The sequence below is a fragment of the Sorex fumeus genome, unplaced genomic scaffold (genome assembly GCF_029834395.1).
Source record: "Sorex fumeus unplaced genomic scaffold, SorFum_2.1 ptg000122l, whole genome shotgun sequence".
Lineage (NCBI taxonomy): Eukaryota > Metazoa > Chordata > Mammalia > Eulipotyphla > Soricidae > Sorex > Sorex fumeus.
Genome location: NW_026606179.1, coordinates 10,919,748 through 10,942,070, shown reverse-complemented (window position 1 = coordinate 10,942,070; position 22,323 = coordinate 10,919,748). Strand labels below are relative to the sequence as shown.

At 55.0% G+C, this 22,323-nt stretch overlaps 2 protein-coding genes across 2 annotated transcripts; one reads left to right on the top strand and one right to left on the bottom strand.

Moving 5' to 3' along the window:
- Positions 1-3,828: 3,828 nt before the first annotated feature.
- On the bottom strand, positions 3,829-18,965 carry NUP62 (nucleoporin 62). The gene is made up of 2 exons (XM_056136619.1): positions 18,766-18,965; positions 3,829-6,209 (listed from the first exon to the last, which is right to left on the bottom strand). Exon 2 carries the CDS (start codon positions 6,143-6,145, stop codon positions 4,595-4,597), a length of 1,551 nt encoding a protein of 516 aa, XP_055992594.1. The 5' UTR covers positions 6,146-6,209; positions 18,766-18,965; the 3' UTR covers positions 3,829-4,594.
- Positions 18,551-22,151, top strand: ATF5 (activating transcription factor 5). Its single transcript, XM_056136620.1, has 3 exons — positions 18,551-18,841; positions 20,277-20,577; positions 20,990-22,151. Exons 2-3 carry the CDS (start codon positions 20,400-20,402, stop codon positions 21,640-21,642), a joined length of 831 nt encoding a protein of 276 aa, XP_055992595.1. The 5' UTR covers positions 18,551-18,841; positions 20,277-20,399; the 3' UTR covers positions 21,643-22,151.
- Positions 22,152-22,323: the final 172 nt, after the last annotated feature.

Below are 22,323 nucleotides of genomic sequence, written 5' to 3'. Positions count from 1 at the left end.
GGGGATGTGGTGAGTGGGACAGTGAGTCAGGACACACATGACAGGGTGGCCAAGGAGAAAACTGACCGGCCAGACATAGCTGTGGCCACTAAAAAAAGCCAAGACTACATCTGTCAGGGCAGCCGCACCCTGCCATCTCTCTGGAGGCCTCATGGGTACCTGGGCAGAGCAGAGTGCCGAGGCTGGGGGTGACACGCAGAGCTTGACTGCTTTCTGCTCCCTAATTCTGGTGGACTCCTGATCCTCCATCCCTGGGCCTGCCCAGGGGCCCCTTAGGGCCCCATTTCATGGTGAGATCCCCCAGGAAGAAAGCAGAGAGCGGGGGCAGCTCCCTGGTTGTGCCCATTAGAGTTGACTTGTGGGGCTTGGGGGGTCTCTGGCAGATACCCAGTCTCTTCCATGTGGATACTGTTCAGGGTCTTCCTGGCTCCAGGCACACTCCCAGCTCAGTCCCTAAGCCAGGATACCAGCAGAGCACCTGCTCAAGAATCGGGGACAACGGATGGGAATGGGGAGTTAGCGTCTGGCTCTGGCAGGAGCTACCCTGCTCTCTACTCAGTGAAATACAGAGTCTTGTGCCACAACTGACCATGGCTGCCATTGTGCACCAGGGACTTGGGCACCGTGGCCCTCACTGTCCCCAAGTGCAGTAGGGGAAAATGAGGTGCACCAGCAGACAAGTGTCTGAACCTGCATGTGGTCGAGTACCCTGGATCTAGCCCATGTTTTGTCTTTTGGAGGTGCCTAGGATCAGTCTCCCCACTTTGAGGCCAGCGCTCTACCACCGACTCGTGCTCCTGGTCTAGGGCTGGGGGAACAGCTCAACTCTTGGGTGCCCACCCAGGGCACTATAGGACACTAAGCAGCCTCGTGGGTCTTGACCCACCAGATGCCAGGAAAATGGGTGGGTCTCTCCTGGCTTGGGGACAGCCACCGACACCTCTAGACACTGGCATGTCCGCTACGCTGGCTGAGCACCGTGGGCCTGGAAAGTAGGAAAGAGGCCGCCACGAGGAATCGGGGGTGGGGTGGAGGGTGACAGGCAGGGTGTCATGTGCACCTCTCTCCTGCCATCCGCACTCGGCACATTCCTTACACAGTTGTATAGAAACACACAGGGGTTGGGGCTATAGTACAGTGGGGAGGGCATTTGCCTTAAACAAGGCCAACCCGGATTTCATTCCCAGCATCCCATGTGGTCCCCCACCAGGAGTGATTCCTAACTGCAGAGCCAGGAGCAACCCCTGAGCACCACCAAGTGTGGCCCAAATAACAAAAAAGTAAACAAAGGGAAGCAACACTTCAGCCAGGATCAAGCACCTATGCTGAATTTAGCTCAACCATGACCAATCCTGTAATGGTGTCTTGATAAAAAACAAACACAATTGAACTCCCCCACACCCCATGAGGTTGGTCAGCTTTGAAGCTGGCTGGCATCAGCCGGCCCCGGGAGAGGACTCGGCCTTCCCCAACTTTCCTCCCAGTCTCAGGGCCCGAGGGGACACTCACAGCTCGATGGCCCCAGTGCCCATGGCCTCTTTGGTTAGCCCAGGACAGAAGTCATCTTGGAGTATGTGTGAACCCGGCAGTACTGCTGGCTGTCAGACCAGGTCCAGGTCCTGGCGGGAAGAGCAGGCGGGAGGCTGGAGGGCAGCAGAGCTCCTGCTCATATGCATTTGTTTCCGGAAAAGTCAAATGTATAAAACAGATGAGGGTGACAACCCGGTGCTCTCGTTGCCTCACACTTGTCTTGTCCCATATACATTTTCTCCCTCTTCTGTCGGTCTGTTTTTTGGGGGTGCCAGGGATGGAACCCAGGCTCACGAGACATGTCATCAATGACTTGGCACATCCCCAAGGCCAAGGAAAACTCAGGCTGTTTCTCTGGAACAGGAGTTGCCAATCCTTTCCTGTCAGTATTTGGGGGTCACAGAACGGGGCAGGTAGGGAGAGTGAGGCCTGGCTAGGATCTGAGTGGTTTGGAAGCTTGAGAGCAATGGTCAGTTGGCCTGGTGTGGCAGCCTGTGAGAGCCAACACTTTCAGTTCCAGAAGTTTCAGAAGCCATTGAATATCTTTTATCCAAATAGAGCAGACATCCAGGTGGTGGCACAGTGGGGGAAGGTGCTTGCATTGAACGCAGCTGGTGTGGGATTCATCACTGGCACTGCTATGGTCCCCGGAGACCATCAAGAATAATCCCCGAACAGAGCCCACCGGTGTGGTCAAATCCCCCCAAGCCCCAAAAATTCAAGGGAGTACAGTGGTTAAAATGTTTACCTTGCATGAAGCCAAACCCTCTAGAGACTGCATGTGGTCCCAAGCACCACCAGGAGTGACCCCTGATCACCGCTGGGTATGGCCCCCAAACCAAACACATACAAAAACAAAGTTCAGGATCCTGGTGCTATCCTGCGGGGCCAAGGGCCCGAGTTAAGAGCCCTAGGCTCTGCTGGCCTGAGCTGCACTGCACTGCTGGTGCCCAAGGACTGAAATGGGGGAAGCCCAAAATAAAGTCAAAGACTGGGAGACTCGAAGGGCAGGAGAGCATGGTTTGCACAGGGAGGTCTGGGTTCAAGCCCTAGCAACACACAGTTCCTCAACACTGGCAGGAGCAACTCCTGAGAACCCACGAGTAGCCTCGAAGCAGGTGTGACCCCCACAACAAAGTACTCTGTAAATAAAAAAGGAGAGTTGCCGTATATCCACTTGCCACTGTTATCCCTAAGCTGGGAGAAAGGAAGTTTAGTGAGGAGTCACCTTCAAGAGCCTGATTCCGAATTAGTCACCACATTGCTGTGTCCGTATTAACTAAGCCAGAGAACTTAAGCAGGTGTTTGTCTGCGCTGGTGGGGCAGCGGGCTTCCTTCCTGGAAAGGGAAACTGCAGTTATAATGGAGTCCCTCTCAAACCCCCGGAGGGTGGCACCTAGCCAGCTGCTGCTGAGACCATCAACCTGGGAGCCCTTCCCTCCATTTGCAGCTGTGCCTGAGGAACCACCACCATCCACTGCATGAGTAGACTGGAGCTGCCGTGTCCTTTAGTGGGGCACCCAAGACACCACTGGCTGTGGGGAGAAAGCGCAGTCCTCTAATTTGGTTTTGGGGTCAATCTTGGTGCTTGGTGGCTTGTGGGGTTGGCAGTATGCAAGGCAAGCTCTCTCCTCCTTGTGACCAAACTCACCAGCCCCTCGAATTGTTTTTATTTACCAATGCAGTCACAAGAATGTTTGGCGCCGGATGTTCATCTCTGAATGGACAGGCATGCTAGAAACACAGGCTCAGACCACCTGCCGCAACTACGGGGTCCCCACCCAGCCTCAGCACCAGATTAAGGGGCTTCAAACATGAGGGGTTTGTGTGACACCCCACCCCAGGTCAGAGAGGTGTTACATAAGTGTCTCACGGGGCACAAAGTGACCTTATGGGTGCAGTCAAGTTTTTGAGAAGTCTTTTGGGGGTGGGTCTCCCTCTTCAAGTTGACCTCTAGGATTCTTCAGGGTTTCTGCTGGGGTGGGACCTGTCTGCAAAGCCGAAGGAGAAGGTGGTACCTGATTTTCACTTCTGGAAACGAGAGCACCGGGCTAGACTTGGCATGCACAGACCAAGGGTGCCAAGGGAAGGTCAGGCTGCCATGTGGAGATCTCATGCGATCCACCCTCACTGTGAACACACAACTGTGCATGAAACATCAAGGGGAAAGTGGAGGTGAGTTCTGCCCTCTGCTGAGCAGAGCTTCAGAGGAACCCCACTCAGCTTCTAGAAGATGCCTTCTCCCCACTGCCCCACTGTAAGTCACCCACAAACAGAAGCAATTTTTGTTCCACATTTTTATTTAAGAAAGTGATACCAAGTTCTGGGTATGTGAGTGCAGCTGAGCATATAGATGCTAACACAGGACACTCGGGGTGCACCAGTCGTGCCATGGCGTGGGAAGCTCAGATGGAGTCTGTAGACTCTGGAGTTGTAGCTATTTCACAAATTGGTTAGTATCATGTGAGTCTTTTCTAAGTGAGAGGTACTGTTGCCAAGGATTAAGAGGGAACAGAAATGTCCCCACCCATAGGGTTCCTTATTTAATGTTGAGGCCCGCGCGACCAGAGTGTGGCAAGTGTTAATTTAAGGGGCCAGCTCAGAACAGCAACGTGACCCAGCTTTAGGGCAGCAGAAAGGGCTTCCTCGAGGAGGTGAGACAGGTCTGCAGGAGGTGGCAGCTAGGAAGAGGCCAGGAGAGGTTTTCCGGCTCACCTGAGCCCTGCCGCACCCTGGTTCAGTCCCTCACTTGACCTCCCACCTACTCTGTGATTCTCTATCTTTGCACGTGATTTGCAGTCCACCTGGGTGCTGATGGGAAAGTCTCGCTCACTGCCAACACCCTTGAGCCTTGGTTTCTCTGCAGTGCGCTGGGCAGAGCGGCTGCCAACAGATGGCCAGAGAGGAGTGTGCGAGGAGCAGATGGAAAGGTCGATTGTACCAGAGACTGCTGATGCGAAGACACACACACAGGAGCGTTCTCACAACACGACCATTGGAAAGGAAGAACAAACAAAAATTTCATTGCCAGTGAACCCGGACCCTCCCGCCCCCACAGCCCAGCTCAGTCAAACGTGATCCGGAAGCTGCGCTCCTGCTCCTTGCGCCGCCCCTCGCACACCTTGGTCACCTCCTCCACCTTCCTCTGCAGCAGCGCTGAGTTCTGGTCAATCCATTGCAGTGAATCCATGTGAGCATTGAGGATCTTGCAGATCTGCTGCAGTGGGTCGCTGGTGTCGGCGGGTCCCCCGGACGTGTTCAGGTGCTCAATGATGTCCTTGAGGTCCTGGGCCATGCGCTTCAGCTGCGCGTCGATGTTCTCTGCCAGCTTGTAGGTTTTCTCACGCTCCTCGTCGGCGTGCTGCAGGTACACGGTCCCGCTCTGCTCCTTCACCGACTCCTCCAGTGGGCTCAGCAGGTCTTCCAACTCCTTCTGCTGCGAGAGGATGAAGTCAAGCTCCTGGTCCAGCCGCTTCTGGTCCAACTTCACCTTCTCCACCTCGCGGTGCAGGGTGGTGATCTTCTCACCATTCTCGATCAACGTGCGATCCCAGGCATTGACCTGTGTGGCCTGCTGCAGGAAGTGGCGCTCCTGGTCCTCTAGCTCCAGGCTCCACTTATTGATCAGGCTCTCCAGTTGCGCATAGGTCATCACGGGACTGGCTGACACTCCCGCGGCTGAGCTGGAGCTTGGCAGGGCCTGCAAACTGCCAGAGAGGCCAGCTGGTGCTCCTGACTTCAGGGGAAAGGTGCTGCCAGCAGTGGTGGTGGTGGCTGTGGTGGTGGATGCTGTTGTGGAGGCCACGGAACTGACTCCAGGGGTCTTCACGCTAAAGCCCTGTGTTGCGGCGCTGGGAGTCCCAGCTGAGGTCGCGGTGCCAAGGGAGAGCGTGCTGCTGCTGGTGGTGGCTGGGGCTGGAGCCGTGGCTATGGCAGCAAAGAGCGTAGTTCCGGCACTGGTGCTGGCAGCGGCAAGGGTGGGAACAGCAGGCTGTGTGGTCCCCACTGCTGTGGCCGCTGCTGGTGTGGTTGAAGTGAAGGGCAGTGTGGCAAGTGTTGTAGGTTGGGTTGTGCTCCCCAAGGAGCCAAGAGTGAAACCAGAGGACGCGGTCTGGGACGAGCCTCCACCTGTGAATGAGAAGCCTCCGGGTGTGCTGGAGGGGGCGGCGGACGTGGTCGCAGCGGAGCTGAACACGAAGCCAGTGGGCGCTGGACCCTGGCTGGAGGTGGTGGTGCTGGAGATGGCATTGGTGAGGGTGCTGCCACTCAGCCCGAAGCCGCCAGTGGTGGCCGTGGTGGGGGTGGCCGTTGCATGGCTCAAGCTCAGCTTTGGAATGCTGACGCCCAAGGAGAAGCCAGATCCTCCCGATGCGGGGGTCGAAGTTCCAAAACTGAACCCCGAGTTCTGGGCTGCTGGAGTCTGGGAGGTGAGTGAGAACAAGCTGGTGGAAGGGGTACTTGCAGCTGGCTGGGAGGGGGTCCCAAAATTAAACCCGCCAGTGCCGGTCGTGGAGAAAGAAAACCCTGTAGCAGGGGTGGTCGTCGCCGTCTTTGAAGTGCCAAAAGTGAACCCGCCTGTTGGGGCCCCCGCGGCTCCAAAGTTAAACCCGCTCATGGCTCCAGACTCTGGTGGCAGCAGCTATTCAGGCTCCCAAAGCAGATCCACCGGCGTCTGCGACCTTGGGAAGATTTTCAAAGCAGAGGAAGTTACACGATCAGATGGGGCAGGAGAAAAGCAACCGGGGGCCCAAGAGTGTGGCCTGGAGGTTGTGGGGACCAGGCAGCTCTCATGGCAGCAGGGGGGTGTGGGACCAGGCAGGCACCCTCTTGCTTCCTGCAGTTGCCACACAAACAAGGAAAGAAAGGTCCAGAAATAACTACAGGGTAGAGCAGGCACCCGAACCACCTCAGCCAGATTGCCAGGAACCTGGAAGAGGACCAGGGGAGCAAGGAATGGCTCCAGGTCCTGCTTCAGCTTCCCGCTGACTGACCTCAGAACTCAGTCCTCTGGACAGAGACACGCCCCAGTACCCCACACCTCTCCCCTAAGGGCCTGCAGGACATGTCCCTCTCCGAACAGCAGACCCTAACACCTTTGGCCAAGATGGGCACAAGCCCAGAGCTCCATTGGGGAGCTCTGTGCCCCTGGCTGCAGTGATGGCTTCAAGGAGACACAGCTAGGACCCCCCGTACTCACAGGCACTGGGATCACTAGGCGTGAGCCCAGGCCTCTCCCACAGGAAGGAGGGTCCCCTGCCTGTCCCATCTCCCCACTAGATCTGAGTTAAGGGGCACTGAATGGGAATGGAAGAGTCCCTGGAAAGGTGGGGTCAGAGGTCAGCAGAGCCCGGACTCAAACATTCCCTACAGAAGCAGGGAGAGGGGACCTGGGGCTCAAGAGAACTGTGATTACCAGCGTTACCTGTACAGTCAGCACGGTGGGGGAAGGGACCCAGGTCTATTCACCACCTTCCCTCCCCAATCCAGACTACAGCATCAATTAGATCCAGGTTGCCCACTTGCACCATAAAAGCATATTTCCGTAGAAGCTGACAGTGCCAAAGTGAAGCAAAGAAGAAGAGGAAGAAATGGGGCACACTTCCCGGGAAGGGTGGAGGATGTGTCTGGGCAAGCACATGTGTTCTACCCAGCCGCAGACTGAGGTAATCGGGGCACTGCCATCCACCCCGTCTCAGTCCCACATGCCACAACCAACTGCTGTCACCATGCAGAAAAGCCAGAAGACCCTCCTAGGATTCCCCCAGGCTCAGGCTGTGCTGTGGGCTGCATTCAGTCATGGCCACCAGGTGGGGCTACAACAGCAGAGTTCAAGGCAGGGACAGGCTCCACTGCCCCATCCCACATGGGTTTAACTACCTAAGACTTGGAGAAAGGTGACAGGAGTGATAGGTAACATCCAGCAGGGAACTTGCCTTGTATGTGTCCAAGCCAGGTCCGATTCCCAGCACTCTGTATGGTTCCTGAAGTCTGCCGGCAGTGATCCCTGAGCACAGAGCCGGAAGTAAGCCCTGGGCACTGCTGTGTGAAGCCCAAAAGGAAGACTTGGAGAAAGTCGGGACCAGAGAGAGACAATAAGTAGGGAGGGCACCTGCCTTTTCCACAGCTGACCCAGGTTCGACCCCAGGCTGAACAGTAGCCAAGTTGACCACAAGGAGTAATTCTTGTGCACAAAGGCAGGAATAAACGCTGAGTACCACAAGGTGTGGCTATCCCACAAAAAAAGCCTAAGATTTGGAGAAAAGTTTAATGCGTTCACAAAGATGAAGGGGCTCTGGAAGATTTTTCTCTTCTGCCACCATTAGCCGGGCCCACCTGTAGCAGCCAAACAGACTAGACACTACCTAGACACCCAACAATTTCCTGGGTCACAGAAAAACGCTCTCTATTCCTCACCCCAGGCAAGATGCAGCCAGTCTACCTTCCAGAACACAGATCAAAAGCAACCACACTGGACCACGACCCGAATCTCAGCCAAGACAGTCTGTCAGGATGCTTAAGTAACCCAAGCGGGTTCCAGGGCAGTGGGAACACCAGTGTCCATACAGCAGGTGGAAGGAAGCCTCGTGACCTGAACTAAGGACTTGCCTGGCTGGGAGCAGTGGTAGCCTAGCATCCACCTCGCTGCCTCAAACCCCTCACAACAAGGTTCAGAGGTTGGAGCTCTTTTCTGTGAGAATGCATGGCAGAAACCTCACAGTGCCATCTCAAATTCAAGGCTGTCTCTACTACATATAAGGTGCCCCTAAACAGGGAAGGTAAAGGCCCTCCCGTTGATCGTCGATTTGCTCGAGCGGGCCCAGTAACGTCTCCATTGGAGACTTTGTTGTTACTGTGTCTGGCATATCGAATACTCCCGGTAGCTTGCCGGGCTCTCCGAGAGGGGCGGAGGAAGGTGGCAAAAAGACTCTCTCACTCCAGAGTTGGGGGCACTTTCCTTGCATGCGAAAAACCTAGGTTCAATCCTTGGCACCCCATATAATCCCCCAAGATGCCAGGAGTGATTCTTAAGTGCAGAGCCAAAATTTGGAGAAAAATTTAAACCCTGAGCAATACCAGGTGTGCCCCTGCCCCGTCAGGAAAAAAACCCCAAGTCTATCACTGACAAAGCTGTCTCTGATCACCACCCTCTACTCTGGCTCCAACACCAGCAGGCTCCTGCCAAGAGCGTGGACGGACCTTTGTGTTTCAAAGTCGACAAGGGTGTGTGGTCATGGCTCTTCCCTACCACATCGTGTTACTACAAGCTCTGTTTCCCTCCCTGCGGTCCCTCAGACAACCTCCCACATTACTCTGCCAGGCTTACAGCAGGGCTTGCAGGCGGCTTCCGCAGACCACTGCTGCAGCAGGTCTCTGATCCAAGCCACAGGAATGAGGCTGGCACTCTCGCAGTGCAGAGCCCCAGCAGGAGCACCACTGGCCACCGAACTTGTTGCACCTGAATCTTCCCGGGGAATACCAACTTGTCCTCCAACCTGTTTTTACCTGTGTTTATACTAACAGGCAGCCCTCAAGAAGTATTCTCCTACCACATGCCAGCACCTATGATTACCAAAGTTCTACTGAGCTAATGTACTAACCACATGTATTAAAAAGTCAGAGAGGGGGGCTGCAGCACAGCAGGTAGGGCATTTGCCTTGCACGTGGCTGACCCGGGTTCGATTCCCAGCATCCCATAAGGTCCCCTGAGCACCACAAGGGGTAATTCCTGAGTGCAGAGCCAGGAGTAACCCCTGTGCATCACCAGGTGTGACCCGCCCCCCCCAAAAAAAGTCAGAGAGGAGCTGGAGAGGTAGACGAGCAGTAAAGTGCTTTCCCTGCACACAGCCAACCTGGGTTTGATCCAGGGCCTCATATAGGGTACCCTAAGCACAGAGTCAGGAATAAGCCCAGAGCACTGCTGGGCGTAATAACCCGCTTCCAAAAAAGGGGGGGGGGGGAGAAGGGGAGGAAGGTAGCAAAAATTATCCTCAGCTTACAAAGTCTTAGTATAGGAGAACAAAGTGTACACTGAATGAGTAAAGAGCTTGATTAGAACCTACTAGAAGCCCAAAGGAAGTTGTGACTAAGTGCCTGGGGAACGGGCAATGAGAGTGTCATGGAGGCATGGAAACCCTCCTGGAAGGGGAAGCCATGTTTGAAGAATGTGGACAAGTTATCTAGGAAGGTTAGCTTAGTATCTAATTCTGGGCAAAGGGCTGCTGACATGAATGTCCATGCCATATTAGAAGCATGGGAAAGATGCTCAGTGTCCCAGAACCAGCACAGGAAAGATGCTCAGTGTCCTTAGAATCAGAATTAGGAGACGTCCATTACCAGCCAGGAAGGTCTCTCTCATAAGGTCCTAGAAGTGAGCTGTGGCAACACACACACACACACACACACACACACACACACACACACACACACACACACCCTTTACCCACAGTGGAAACATGAAAGAGTATAGCCAATTTGGAAAAGGTCAACAGTTCCTGAGATGGTGAAAGACCTGGTTACTTGCTATGATGGAAATGGTCTAACATTAGATTGTGGGGGCTGGAGAAATAGTACAGTATGTGGGGTGCTTGACCTGCAGGCAGCCAACACCTGTTCAATCCCCCACCAGCACCACCTAGAGTTATCAAGCCTTGAGCAGTGCCATCTAAGCCACAAAACCAAAACCAAATTACACTGTGATTACACAATTCCAAATGTACTAAAAACCATTTAAATATATATTTTAAATAAATGGTAAAAATTGAAACAGGCTCTAATTTAAAAAGGAAGTCAATGGAATGGCAGAAAGACAGAGAAATCCCAACCTTTACCACCCTCCCTGGTGGGGCAGTGGTCTGCCAGTGTGCAATGGCACCACACTAAGATTGAAGGAGGGGCAGGGGTGAGGGGGAGAATGAGAGAGAGAGAGAGAGAGAGAGAGAGAGAGAGAGAGAGAGAGAGAGAGAGAGAGAGAGAACACACCTGTGCTTGCTCCCCAGCCTCACTCCTGTAATCAACACCAGCTTCCTTGGGGAAATGGTGATGTCAGTGGGGGAGAATGGAAAGGTACAGGTCACGCTGAGATAGAAACAGTTGCCATGGAGACAGTTTCTCTGTGCACTAGGTAGGCAGAGGTGCAGGGAGGGGGGAGGGGGGATGCCGTGAATGGGGACCAACCATAGCCCCTTATGACCTCCAATACTAATATTCTGGGCATTTATGTAGTGTGAGGCAAGCCTGTTTACAATACTTTCCCCACAAAGTGTCTTTTTTGTTTGTTTGCTTTTTGGGTCATACCCAGTGATGCTCAAGGGTTACTCCTGGCTCTGCACTCAGAAATTACTCCTGACAGTCTAGGGGACCATATGGGATGCCAGGGATCAAACTTGGGTCAGCTTCATGCAAGGCAAAACACCTAACAGCTGTACTATTGCTCCAGTCCCAACAACATTAATTTTTAAAGGGATAGGTGTTGGGCTTTGACTGAAACCAAACATAAACAACTTTGTAATTGTCTCACAGTTGTGATTCAATTAAAAAATACTTAAAAAAATTTTTTTTCTACAAACAGGGCTGGAGCGATTGCACAGCGGCTAAGGCGTTTACCGTGCACGTGGCCGACCAGGGTTCAATTCCTCCACCCCTCTATCGAGAGTATCTTGCCCGCATGGCAAAGCCTGGCAAGCTCCCCGTGACGTATTCAATATGCCAAAAACAGTAACAACAAGTCTCACAATTTGTTGTGAGACGTTACTGGTGCCCGCTTGAGCAAATCGATGAACAACAACAATGGTAGGACAATGCTACAGTGCTACAAACAAACAAAAACCCCAACTTTCCCCACACAGCTCCCCAGTCAGTGTCCCAACTCACCACAAACCAGGTTCCAAACTGAAGTAGCTTGCTTAAGTTACAAGCAGAAGTTGCCCCAGGATGCCCAGTCCGAGCTGGCTCTGATGGGGACTTTTCTAAGGAGGTGTACTCCCACCCCCATTCCCACCACAAATGCAATCTCCTTCCCTGCTCTCTAAGGACATCCCTGGGCAGCTCTGTCACCTTCACTCTCAAAACACAACTCCCCCAGCTGCATACTCCACGTGGTATGGGAAAAACTGAACATGTGCAGATTGGAAAGATATTTTTGCTAGTAGGGCACCACACCTAGGTTCAGTTCCCAGAACCCCATATGGTTCCAGGGACCACAGGAGTGAATCCTGAGTGTAGAGCCAAGATAAGCCCTGAGCACAGCCAGGTGTGGACCAAATTAAAAAATAAACAAAAAAGGTGACGGCTGCTCTTTCCTATCCCACCCATCAGGGTTTTTTGGTGGGAAGATCCAATGGTCTTAAGGAAAGCACGTAAAGCACATGTAAACATGTAAGGCAAGTTTTCCAGGAGACAGCACAGCAGGTAAGGCACATACTTACACACAGCCAATCCAGGTTAGACCCCAGGTACTACATAAGGTCCCCAAGCACACCCAGAAGTGATCCCTGAGCACTACTGGGTGTGGCCGCCAAACCAAAAAGCATGTCCTCCAGCCTACTGACTCATCTAGGCTCAGCTCGGAGAGGGACAGAGGGCAAGCAAAGGCTCTTGAAGTAATCATGTGGAATGGGGTTTGTTGCCAACGATTCCCCCATGCTCTGCCTCAACCTTCCTCTATACTTCACACTGTGACTGCAGTGGAGGACAGATCGCCAGGTTCACATCCTGCTCCTTTTCTCTGCATCTCAGGAACACTGGGGGACCAGGTATCTGCAGCCCACCATATGGTGGGCACTGGCTGCCCTGCTGCCAAGGGGAAAGCAGCCCCGTCACAGGGCACTCCTCCTGAGTCATTTTTGGGTTAGAACAGCAGGACTGCAGGGAGCAGCTGACCAGGGTTTAATCCCTGGCACCCTCATATGGTCCCCGAATTCACTAGGAGTGATCCCAGAGCCATTTCCACCCATGCCAACACTGGGCATGACCACTCTGATCAGGAGGAATGCAGAGAAAATAAGAGTACCCTAGCTCACACCTCGACATAGCAGACACATGGATGCTGCCCAGAACAACAGAGCCAAGTGCAAGTCTGCAGCAGAAGTTGTGGCTGCTTGTATCTCCTGCTCCCCTAAGGAGATTCTGGCTACCATCCTGTCAGTTTCTAGAGCAAATCTTCTCTGAACCTTTCGCAAAGTCATCCAACTCTGCCCAGATCCCTAAGATCTCCTGGACACCCTCTTCTTGGGACCTTCTCAGGGTTTTATGGTGGGCATCCCAAGCCTCCCAGCAAGATAAAGGGGGTGTGGGGCCCATACCAGAAATGGGTCTCAGTGGTAAACCACATCCCTTGTCTGTATGTGACCTGGGTTTGATCCTCAGCAGCACAAAGCCAAACTAAAACCAACACTCCAAAATAGAGTTAAAAGAATCCCAGCCAAACTCTTCCTCTCTCAGATTCTCTTCAGACCTTCCCTGCCTGATCCCCTCCAAGTGGAGCTGGGCTCTGCTCTGTCCAGCCTCAGAATGGGGAGAGGGGTGGGGGTCATCAAAATTAGTTTTTTCTTTTTGGGCCACACCCAGTGATGCACAGGGGTTACTCTTGGCTCTGCACTCAGGAATTACTCCTGGTGGTGCTTGGGGGAACCCTATGGGATGCTGGGAGTTGAACCCTGGTCGGCCGCGTGCAAGGCAAACGCTCTACCCACTGTACTATCACTCCAGCCCCAAAACTAGTGTTTAAATTAACTTAAGGTCAACAGAAAACATGTGGCGTGTTGCCTACGGGTGTGGGAAGGCTGAGCAAGCTGAGCCAGGACCAGCATTAGACCAGCCTTTTAATTCTTGGATCCTGATCACCATCTTCTGAGGAGGGGGCTCTTACAGGCCCCACTTCACTGATGAGGGAGGGGTGTGCATCCTCTTACTGTTGGCCACATAGTAGAGTGATGGTACCCTGAGCTGAAGGACACCATCAATGACCTTGTTTGTCCTGTCCTTTACCTAGATTGAGACCATGTGGAGACAAGAGAACAGGGACATCCCAGGGCCTTAACAGTCAGATGAAAAAAAATGAAGTCCCAAGAGGGGAGGTGTGGTAGGCTGGGCAACGTACCCCAAAATGTCCACATTTTAATTCACAGAACCTGGGAATGTGTTAGCATGTAGATCCATGCTAGGTACAAGCCCTGAGTCCTGCACCACCTCCCGGACCAGGACACAATTCTTGACTCCATGAACGTAGGGATTAAGTGCACTGCTGAAGCCACAAATACCCAGTTACTCAGCCGCAGGACATAGAAGGGGAAACAGACGGGGACACAGAGGCTATGTGCTGGCATCAGGACTCTGAGCTGCTGGGTCACGTGGCCATCCGGGGCTCTCTGCCCTTTCCCCGACTGAGGTGGCCTTGGCCTTCCTGCCCTTGTTTGCCAGGAGGTCCACCTCCAACCCAGAAATCTGACCATGCACCTCTTCAGGAGCTGAGGTGTCAAATTCCAGCCTCTGCACAAGCCACTCACTTTACCAAGAACTGAGAGGAGGACCTGGAGGGACAGTACAGAGGGAAAGGCACCTGCCTTGCACACAGCTGACCCTGGTTCAATCGCCAGCACCATATATGGTGTCCAGACCGTGCCAGGAGTGCCCCCCCCATGAACTGAGAAGCTGGAGGGACAGACAGCACAGGGGCTCAAGCCAGCCTGGCATACAGCCAACTTTGGTTCCACCCCCAGCACCACTAGGAGTCACCCCTGAGTGCAGAACCAAGAGCAGCCCTGAGATCTGCTGGGTGTGCCTCAAGCCCCAACCCTCCAAAAAAGAACTGAGGTCTATTGAGGCATCTGTACTGAGGTGAGGGCTGGATTCTGGGAACAAGGGGAGTCTGACCTTGCCTTGCAGCACTTAAGAGAAATTGCCCTGTTCACAGATGTCTGTCCACAAGGCCATACAAGCAAAGAGCAGTGGAACAAGTGAAAGCAAGCAAGCAGATATGGAAGTTGAAGGGCCCAGGAAGTCCTTGGCTCTGCAGACTGTTTCACAGGAACCCCTAACACCCTCAGGGTGCTTCCCACAGGGTAGGTTCCATTCAAGGGATTCTATTGCTCTACAGATACAGTCTATCCTCCAGTTTATGGATAAGGAGGCTTATCACCAGGATGGTCACAGGAGTGGGGCAGGGATGTGAAGCTGCTGTTGTCTCCAGAGCTACTTTGCCTCACTCGGCAGACAGCAGCAAGGACCCCATTCAGGCCCATGGGCTCACAGGGCGGGGCGGGGGTGGGGGGTGTCTCTTCCCTCCAATAACTTGAACAGCAGGCAAACCTGAGGTGAAAGGCTAGACTGTATGGCCTCCTGGGTTAGGACAGGGACTCCAAAGCTCAGGAGGAGACAGTGTGCCCCAGGAGGCCTGAGGCACAGCAGTGCTCTGGCAGCGTGGCTGAGCACAGCCCTTTCACCTCCTGGTGTCTGTCTTGCCCCCTGAGGTTCACATTAGCCACTGGGCTCTGAGAGCCCCTTTTGGCATTCTGCCGCAAATTCGAAGGGTCCCAAGCAGGAGCCCACTGTCCCTGGCCCCAACCATCCCCCCTGCTGAGGCCTCTCCTGATCCAAGGCTCTGTCTGCTAAGAGTTGTTTGTTGCCAGGTGCAGGCCCCCCAGAGAATCCCCTCCCATCAAAGAGGCGGGTGATGCAATCTGCCTGCAACTGCCTACCGCCTCACTCCCCAAGCCTGGTCCCTCCGCATCGAAAAAGAGTCCCCAAAAGCCCCACCCCTGCTTCTTGCCCCAGTTCTGGAGTCCAAGGGTCTGGGCACTCCAAGCCTGTTGGAGGTGGGGGAGTATTTGGGCCCTGGAGGGGATATAGGCACGGGATGGAGGTAGGCATGGGTCAGGGTACAAGGTCCCAAGACCCTGGTCCACAAGGCACCTTGGATGAATACCCCTGGGCTACACATCGAATAGGCAGGGAAGGACGAGTTGGGGAACAGAGCTACAGAGCCCAGTCAAGGTGCCTGGAGGGGCGGGGTGAGGAGTGGGGCTCCTTCAGAACAAGGGGGAAAGTATAGATGCCCGCTAATGGTCAGACAGAAAGGCACAGGGGCTGGAAACTGCATGTCCTACCTATCTAGGACGTGCATTTCCTGTCAGATAAAGTATTCAGTCAGGGCTGCAGTCAGCGCAGGGAGGTGCAGCCCAGGCTTTGCATAGGAGAGCCGGGGTTCAATCCCCTGCCCTCAACCCCTGCCCTCCAGCACTACATGGTCCCCCTGAGCATGGCTGGGTACAGTCTGAGAACCATAGCAGCACAGGGCACCAGCAGCATGGCATCCTCAGGCCCAGCATGAATGAACAGCCCCAGCTGGGAGAGAATCATTAGTCAGTGGGTCCCGAAACTTCTGAGCAAGACTTCCAAGCTCTCCTTTAGACACTTCACCAAGGGGCTGCCTGCATTCTTTCGGGCACTAATTTCCTTTCCTTTTGGCTTTCCTCCTCCCTCTCACTTAAGAAACCCACATTCTCCTTAGAATCTGTCCCCTTTCTCGATGGAACTATTTTACTTAATACATAAACAACAAAATTGTCATCTCAGTCTGTAAGGAAAAACCAAGTTAGGGACACTTCACAGAATACTTGCTGGACACCGAGAATCTGAGAAATTACAACACCAGGAAGCTAAAGGGCAACGGACTGTAACACGGCATCTGGAAAGGTTCCTGGAACCAATTGGGGCCTCAGGTCACATATAGTACATCCAAATAAAGTGTGGCATTCAGAAATATGGCAGTATTACATTTGTTCTTTAGGGGTGACATACACACCACAGCAATGTCAATGTCAGTGGGGAGAGTAGAGAAGGGTACATGGAAATGAAAATGTTGCACTACCATGGCAACTTCTATGCAAGTCAGAAATGATCCCCAACAAAATGGTCATTACAACCACGGTTGAAGATAGCACAGGGGTAAGGCACTTGCATCCAGGTGATGAAGGTTCAACCCCCAGCACTACATGGGGGTTCCAAAGCACCCCCAAGGGTCTCTCCTGAGCAGAGCCAAAAAATACTTCCAACAACCAACAGACGTGTGCCACCCCTTCCCTGAAGGGTAGACTGGAAAAACTATGGTTCATAACATACACAAGAGTATTTCTCAGCCATAAGAAAAGATAAATTGTACAATCAATTGTACAATCTGCTGTTACAGGGACCGATCTGGAGAGTGAAGTTAGAGAAACCGAGACCAAGACAGAATGAGCTCCCTCATATGTGGGATTATAGAAAAGTAAAAGAGCAGAGAAGCAGTACAGCAGTTGGGCACCTGCCTGCCTGTGGCTGATCCCAGTTCAATCCCTGGTATCCCACAGGGCGGCCTAAGTCCTGCCAGGAGAGATTCCTGAATAGAGCCAGAAGAAACCCCTAAGCACCACTGGATATGGCCCTCAAAACAAAAACTTAACAGTGGAATAACAAATGCCCAAAGGCAACAGGAACAAAGCACCAGAAAGGTGGTCTTCAGCATAACCCTTTGGGGGACAGGACAGGAAGGGAACACTACACAAAGAGAGCCTCGCAGGGGTAAGGGCAGTCAGTCCAGTGTTATGCATGAGAACCCATGGGCAACCAAGTCAAAAGATGGGGGGGAGTGCCCCTGGAGGGTGGGTTGGGGGGGCCCCCCTCCCCACTGGTGGAAGAAAGTGGACACAGGTGAAGGTGATTTGCTGAAACACTGTATTCCTGAAACCTAATCATGAATAACTTTGTGATTCATAGGGACTTATTAAAAACACAAACCCAGTCCCAGAGCAGAACCTGAAGCCTTTAAAGACTGGGGGTGGGTAAGATCGTCCCACCTCTTACCAATAATTCTCTGAACCCCACCACTTCAACCTCGACACTGAGAGGCCCAAGAGACCCAGTCCTTCAGTTTTAAACTGCTGGTCCGCATTGTAGACAATCACCCCGGGTTAAGAAGCCCTCTGCCGGGCTGGAGAGATAGCGCAGCGGGTAGGGCGTCTGCCCTGCATGCGGCTGACCCGGGTTTGATTCCCAACATCCCATATGGTCCCCTGAGCACAGCCAGGAGTAACCCCCCCCCCAAAAAAAAGCCCTCTGCAGCTCCGTTTTGTGCAATGGGGGTGGGGGGAGGGGCGGAGAGGCAGGGAGGAGGACCACTAGTGAACCCACAGTTATCCTGGCAGACCTAAATAGGCACTGCTCATCAATTGTCATCTTACCACGGAGCAAACTGGGCACCAGCAAGGAAAGGAAGCCGCTAATGTCTCAAGGGCAGTCCACGTTTGAACTCACAGTCTGACTCCAGAATAATGACCTTGAGCCCTTGAGCTACCTAGGTAACGTTGTGCCCCCCCACCCCCCCAAGGTAACATTGGACAAGTGCTCTCCCACTGTCTAAGCAGTTAAAAGCCTGGAGGCGCTGGGCGTCCATCAGTTGGAATGGGAGTTGGGGATAGAAGTGGACACCGTGGAGGAGAAACAGAAGATTTGGGTGCAGGATGAGACCGGGACGCGGAGCAGCGCCTCCGCCAGGCACGCAGGGGTCAGGCTGCGGTTTCAAAGGCGGCCGCTCCCTTTATCCGGGTCTCGGCTCCATCCGCCCGATTTCATTGACAAGGCCACCCAGCCGGCCACCGGCCCCCAGTACAACCCCGCCGGCACGCGACTGAATAAAGTTCCCGGACACCCGGCAACTTCGAGCCGTCTAAAACCGGTCCCCAGCTAGGAACTGCGGCTGAGAGGATGGAGAGGAGGCGGCCGAAAGCGCGGGGGAGGGGACGAGGCACGGACCGGCCGAGTCCCGGGATCCGGGACGGAAACAGGAGCTTCGGTCCGCGGGGAGCGAGGGGTGGAAGCCCCGGGTCGGATAGAGGGGTACCGGACCCCGAGCGCCGGGGAAGGGCTGGAGCCCCAGCGACTGGGACGATGCGGGGGAACCGGATGCCCGGGTCAGAGGCACCAACAAGACTGAGGAGTCGGGGTCGGGCGGCGGCTGCAGCAGCGTCCCGGGGGGCGGGGGGGGGGCAGCGCGGGGCGGGGCGCGGAAGGATCCGGGCACGCCGCGCTGTGCCGCCCTCGGTATATCTGCCCGGGTCCCGCCGGGCCGCCTCATTCCCCAGCCTCCGCTCACCACATCTTCTCACGCGACCGCGCCGCCGCCGCGCCTTCTGCGTCAGTCCCCGCCATGGCCCTGTAGGCGCGAACTCCCCCTACGTGCCCCCGGCCCAACGCCGCGCTCACCGCGTCTGCGCTCCTCTACTACCGCCTTCCCCTTTCAGCCGAGGCCGCCGCCGCCTCTTCTTTGCGTAGCCATGGAGTGAGTAACCGCTCGGGCCGCCTTTTCCAACCGCCTTTCCCGCCCTTTCGAAGCTCGCCGCCCTCACGAGCGGGCTTGAGAGGGGGTGGGGAGACGGGAGTGAGGGATCACGGTCGCGCCGGCGCAGAAGAGGCCGAACGGCGGCGGTGTGCAGCCGAGCATGCGCACTCGGCTCAACGGGGCGGGCGGCGGGGGCGGGGGCGTCGCAGCGCTGAGCAGTAGTCTCACGAGGGGTTGTTGATTCTCCTGCTTCGGCGCGCGCTCTTCGCAAGGCGCATGCGCAGCACGCGTTCACGCATGCGCACTGATTCCCCAAAGGGGCGGGGTGAGCCCACTGACGGCGGAGCATGCGCTGAGCTTTCGGCCAGGACACCGCGTGGAGAAAGACGAGTTAGTCAGAACGCCACATTGCTCAGGCGCCGTACACTGCTTCCGTTCATTCACTCCCGCTGGGGCGGGACCTGGTTAGATTGACGAGTAGAGGGCGGGCTTTAGGGAGGGTGGAGCTAGCACTTGCGACATCGCGAGGGGTGGGGTTTGGAATTAGAGGTGTGGCTAGGCTGCCTTCACCAGGGATTAAGGCCGGAGAAAGAGGCGGAGCCTGGGATGGGGTGGGGTAAAGCAAACGGATGGAGCGGGATTTTTTGGAATAACGGGGGGAGGGGGGGGTCCCCATAGGGGCGCAGTTCCCCCTGGGAACTGGTTTGAGGTGGAAGTTAGGGAATGAAGAATAAACTTTTTTTTTTTTTTTTTTTGCTTTTTTTGGGTTACACACTGCGTTGCACAGGGGTTACTCCTGGCTCATGCACTCAAGAATTACTCCTGGTGGTGCTCGGGGGACCATATGGGATGCTGGAAATCGAACCTGGATTGGCAGTGTGTAAGGCAAATGCCCTACCCGCTGTGCTATCGCTCCAGTCCCCTATTTTATTTTTTTTAAACATTGTTATGAAAGGGCCGGAGTACAGCAGGTAGGAAGTTTGCCTTGCACCTGCCTAACTGGGTTCACTCTACAACATCCCGTATGATAACACGCCCCCCCACACACACCACCTCAACCCCAAGCACTGCCAGGAGTAATTCCTGAGCACCATTGGGTGTGGCCCAAAAAACAAAAGTAAGTAAAAATTTTAGAGAAAGGGGTGCAGCAAGAATAAAATGACCCTGAGATTCTTTTAATTTAAATGGAATAGTATGGGGGGGCGCCTATGGAAATTCCCCTGGGAGGTCCCATTAAGTTTCTATGCTGAAGTTATCAGGTCTAATGGGAATTCCTCTGGGAGTGGGGATGTTGGGGGATTAGTAGGAAGGGCCAAAGCTAGGCCTGGTTGGAGGGAATGAGACTCCCCAGGCATCTGGTAGTGTGTTGGTTCTCTTTCACTTTGGCAGATGGGTGCGTGTGGCCCTGACCCTCCCCTCTGTCTCCTACTTTCAGGTCCTCCACTCTCGCCTTGGTGTCTCTCTACACCCCACTGAGCAACTTGCCGAGTGTCCTCTCCACTGTTGGTGCCACCTGTCGCCTCTGTGATCATCCAGGCCCAGCATCTGCCCTGCAGCCATGTCTCTCCTGGCAACCCTGGGGCTGGAGCTGGACAGGGCCCTACTTCCAGCTAGTGGGCTGGGCTGGCTCGTAGACTATGGGAAACTCCCCCTGGCCCCTGCCCCCCTGGCTCCCTATGAGGTCCTCGGGGGAGCCCTGGAGGGCGGGCTTCCAGGGGGGGGAGAGCCCCTGGCAGGTAAGGCCTCGTCAAGAATGGAGGGGGAATAATGGTGGAGGATTGCTCATTCATTCATTCTCTAGCACTGAGACCCCTGGCTGTGCCAGGCCGAGGTTCAGGTGCTGGGGAAAACGCGTGGAATTAGACCCACATAATTTCCTTCAGCCTTTCTGGCCCTCACTCTGGAGAAGAGCTAGGCAGGGCACATTCCATGACAACATGCTGGGCAAAATGGGAAGCATTTGACACTAAGGACCCCACTCAGAGCAGATAGCCAGGAAGCCTTCCGCACACTGGTCATGTTTGGGCCAAAGCCTAAGTGGAAAGGTGTGAGTCACGAAAAAGACCCAGGCAGGGATGGGCTAGCAAGGTGGCGGGGTGGAGGAGGCCCAGCGGGAGCACCTCACAAGGAACGTGTGTCTCCCTGCAGGTGACGGCTTCTCTGACTGGATGACTGAGCGGGTTGACTTCACGGCCCTCCTCCCTCTGGAATCCCCCTTGCCCCCAGGTCCCCTGCCCCCCCAGTCCCCACCCCCCCCTGACCTGGAAGCCATGGCCTCCCTTCTTAAGAAGGAGCTGGAGCAGATGGAAGATTTGTTTCTCGACGCCCCCCTGCTCCCTCCCTCCTCCCCGCCGCCCCCAGTCCCCACCCTGCCCCTTCCACTCCCTCTGCCCACCTTTGACCTCCCACAGCCTCCCACCCTGGACACCCTTGATCTGTTGGCCATCTACTGCCGCGGTGAGGCTGGCCAGGGGGAGCCAACGCTGGCACCCATGCCTCCGCAACAGTCCCCTCCACCCCCACCACCCCAGCCCTCCCGCCCGGTCCCCTACCCACACCCTGCCACCATCCGTGGGGACCGGAAGCAAAAGAAGAGGGACCAGAACAAGTCGGCGGCTCTGAGGTACCGCCAGAGGAAGAGGGCAGAGGGTGAGGCCCTGGAGGGCGAGTGCCAGGGGCTGGAGGCCCGGAACCGGGAGCTGAGGGAGCGGGCCGAGTCGGTGGAGCGGGAGATTCAGTACGTGAAGGATCTGCTCATCGAGGTGTACAAGGCCCGGAGCCAGAGGGGTCGTAGCAGTTAGGAGTGCCGTCACTGCAGCCCTGCCCCCGCCACGCTCCTCCTCTGCCTTCAGCCCTGGCCCTGACTTCCTTCCGCAAAACCATCACCATCTCCTCCAACCATCTCCTCTCTACACCCCTTCACCACCGTCTCCTCCCTACACCCTCCACCACCATCTCCTCCCTACACCCTCCACCACCATCTCCTCTCTACACCCCTCCACCACCATCTTCTCCCTACACCCCTTCACCACCTTCTCCTCCCTACACCCCTCTACTCACACAGGGCTGAGGAATAGGCGGGCAGGAGGGAGTTTGGAAACACAGGTGAGGCCAGGGGCAAGAAGCCAGGGAGCTACCCAAGAGGAGCAGGAGAGGAGGGTGAGCTGAAACCAGGGAGGAGTGGGAGGAGATCAGGATCTTACAATAGGAGAGGAACAAGCCAGGTGACAGGGACCAGCTGTGGGGTAGGGTGGAGACCACAGAGCAGTGGTTCTCCAGGCGGGAGGGGGTGGGGGGCTGGGCAGGGCGGTAGTGTGAGTTTTCAGTTTTGCTGTGGGAGAAAATCAGTGTTTGGTGAAGGTGTTGGGGACAGACTACATCTAGACTGGGGCTGGGGGGAGGGTTGGGGGAGTTGTGAGCAGAAATAAAATGAAAATCTTCTGGCCTGTGTGTCTTGTATCAGAGAAGTCATGGGTTCACGG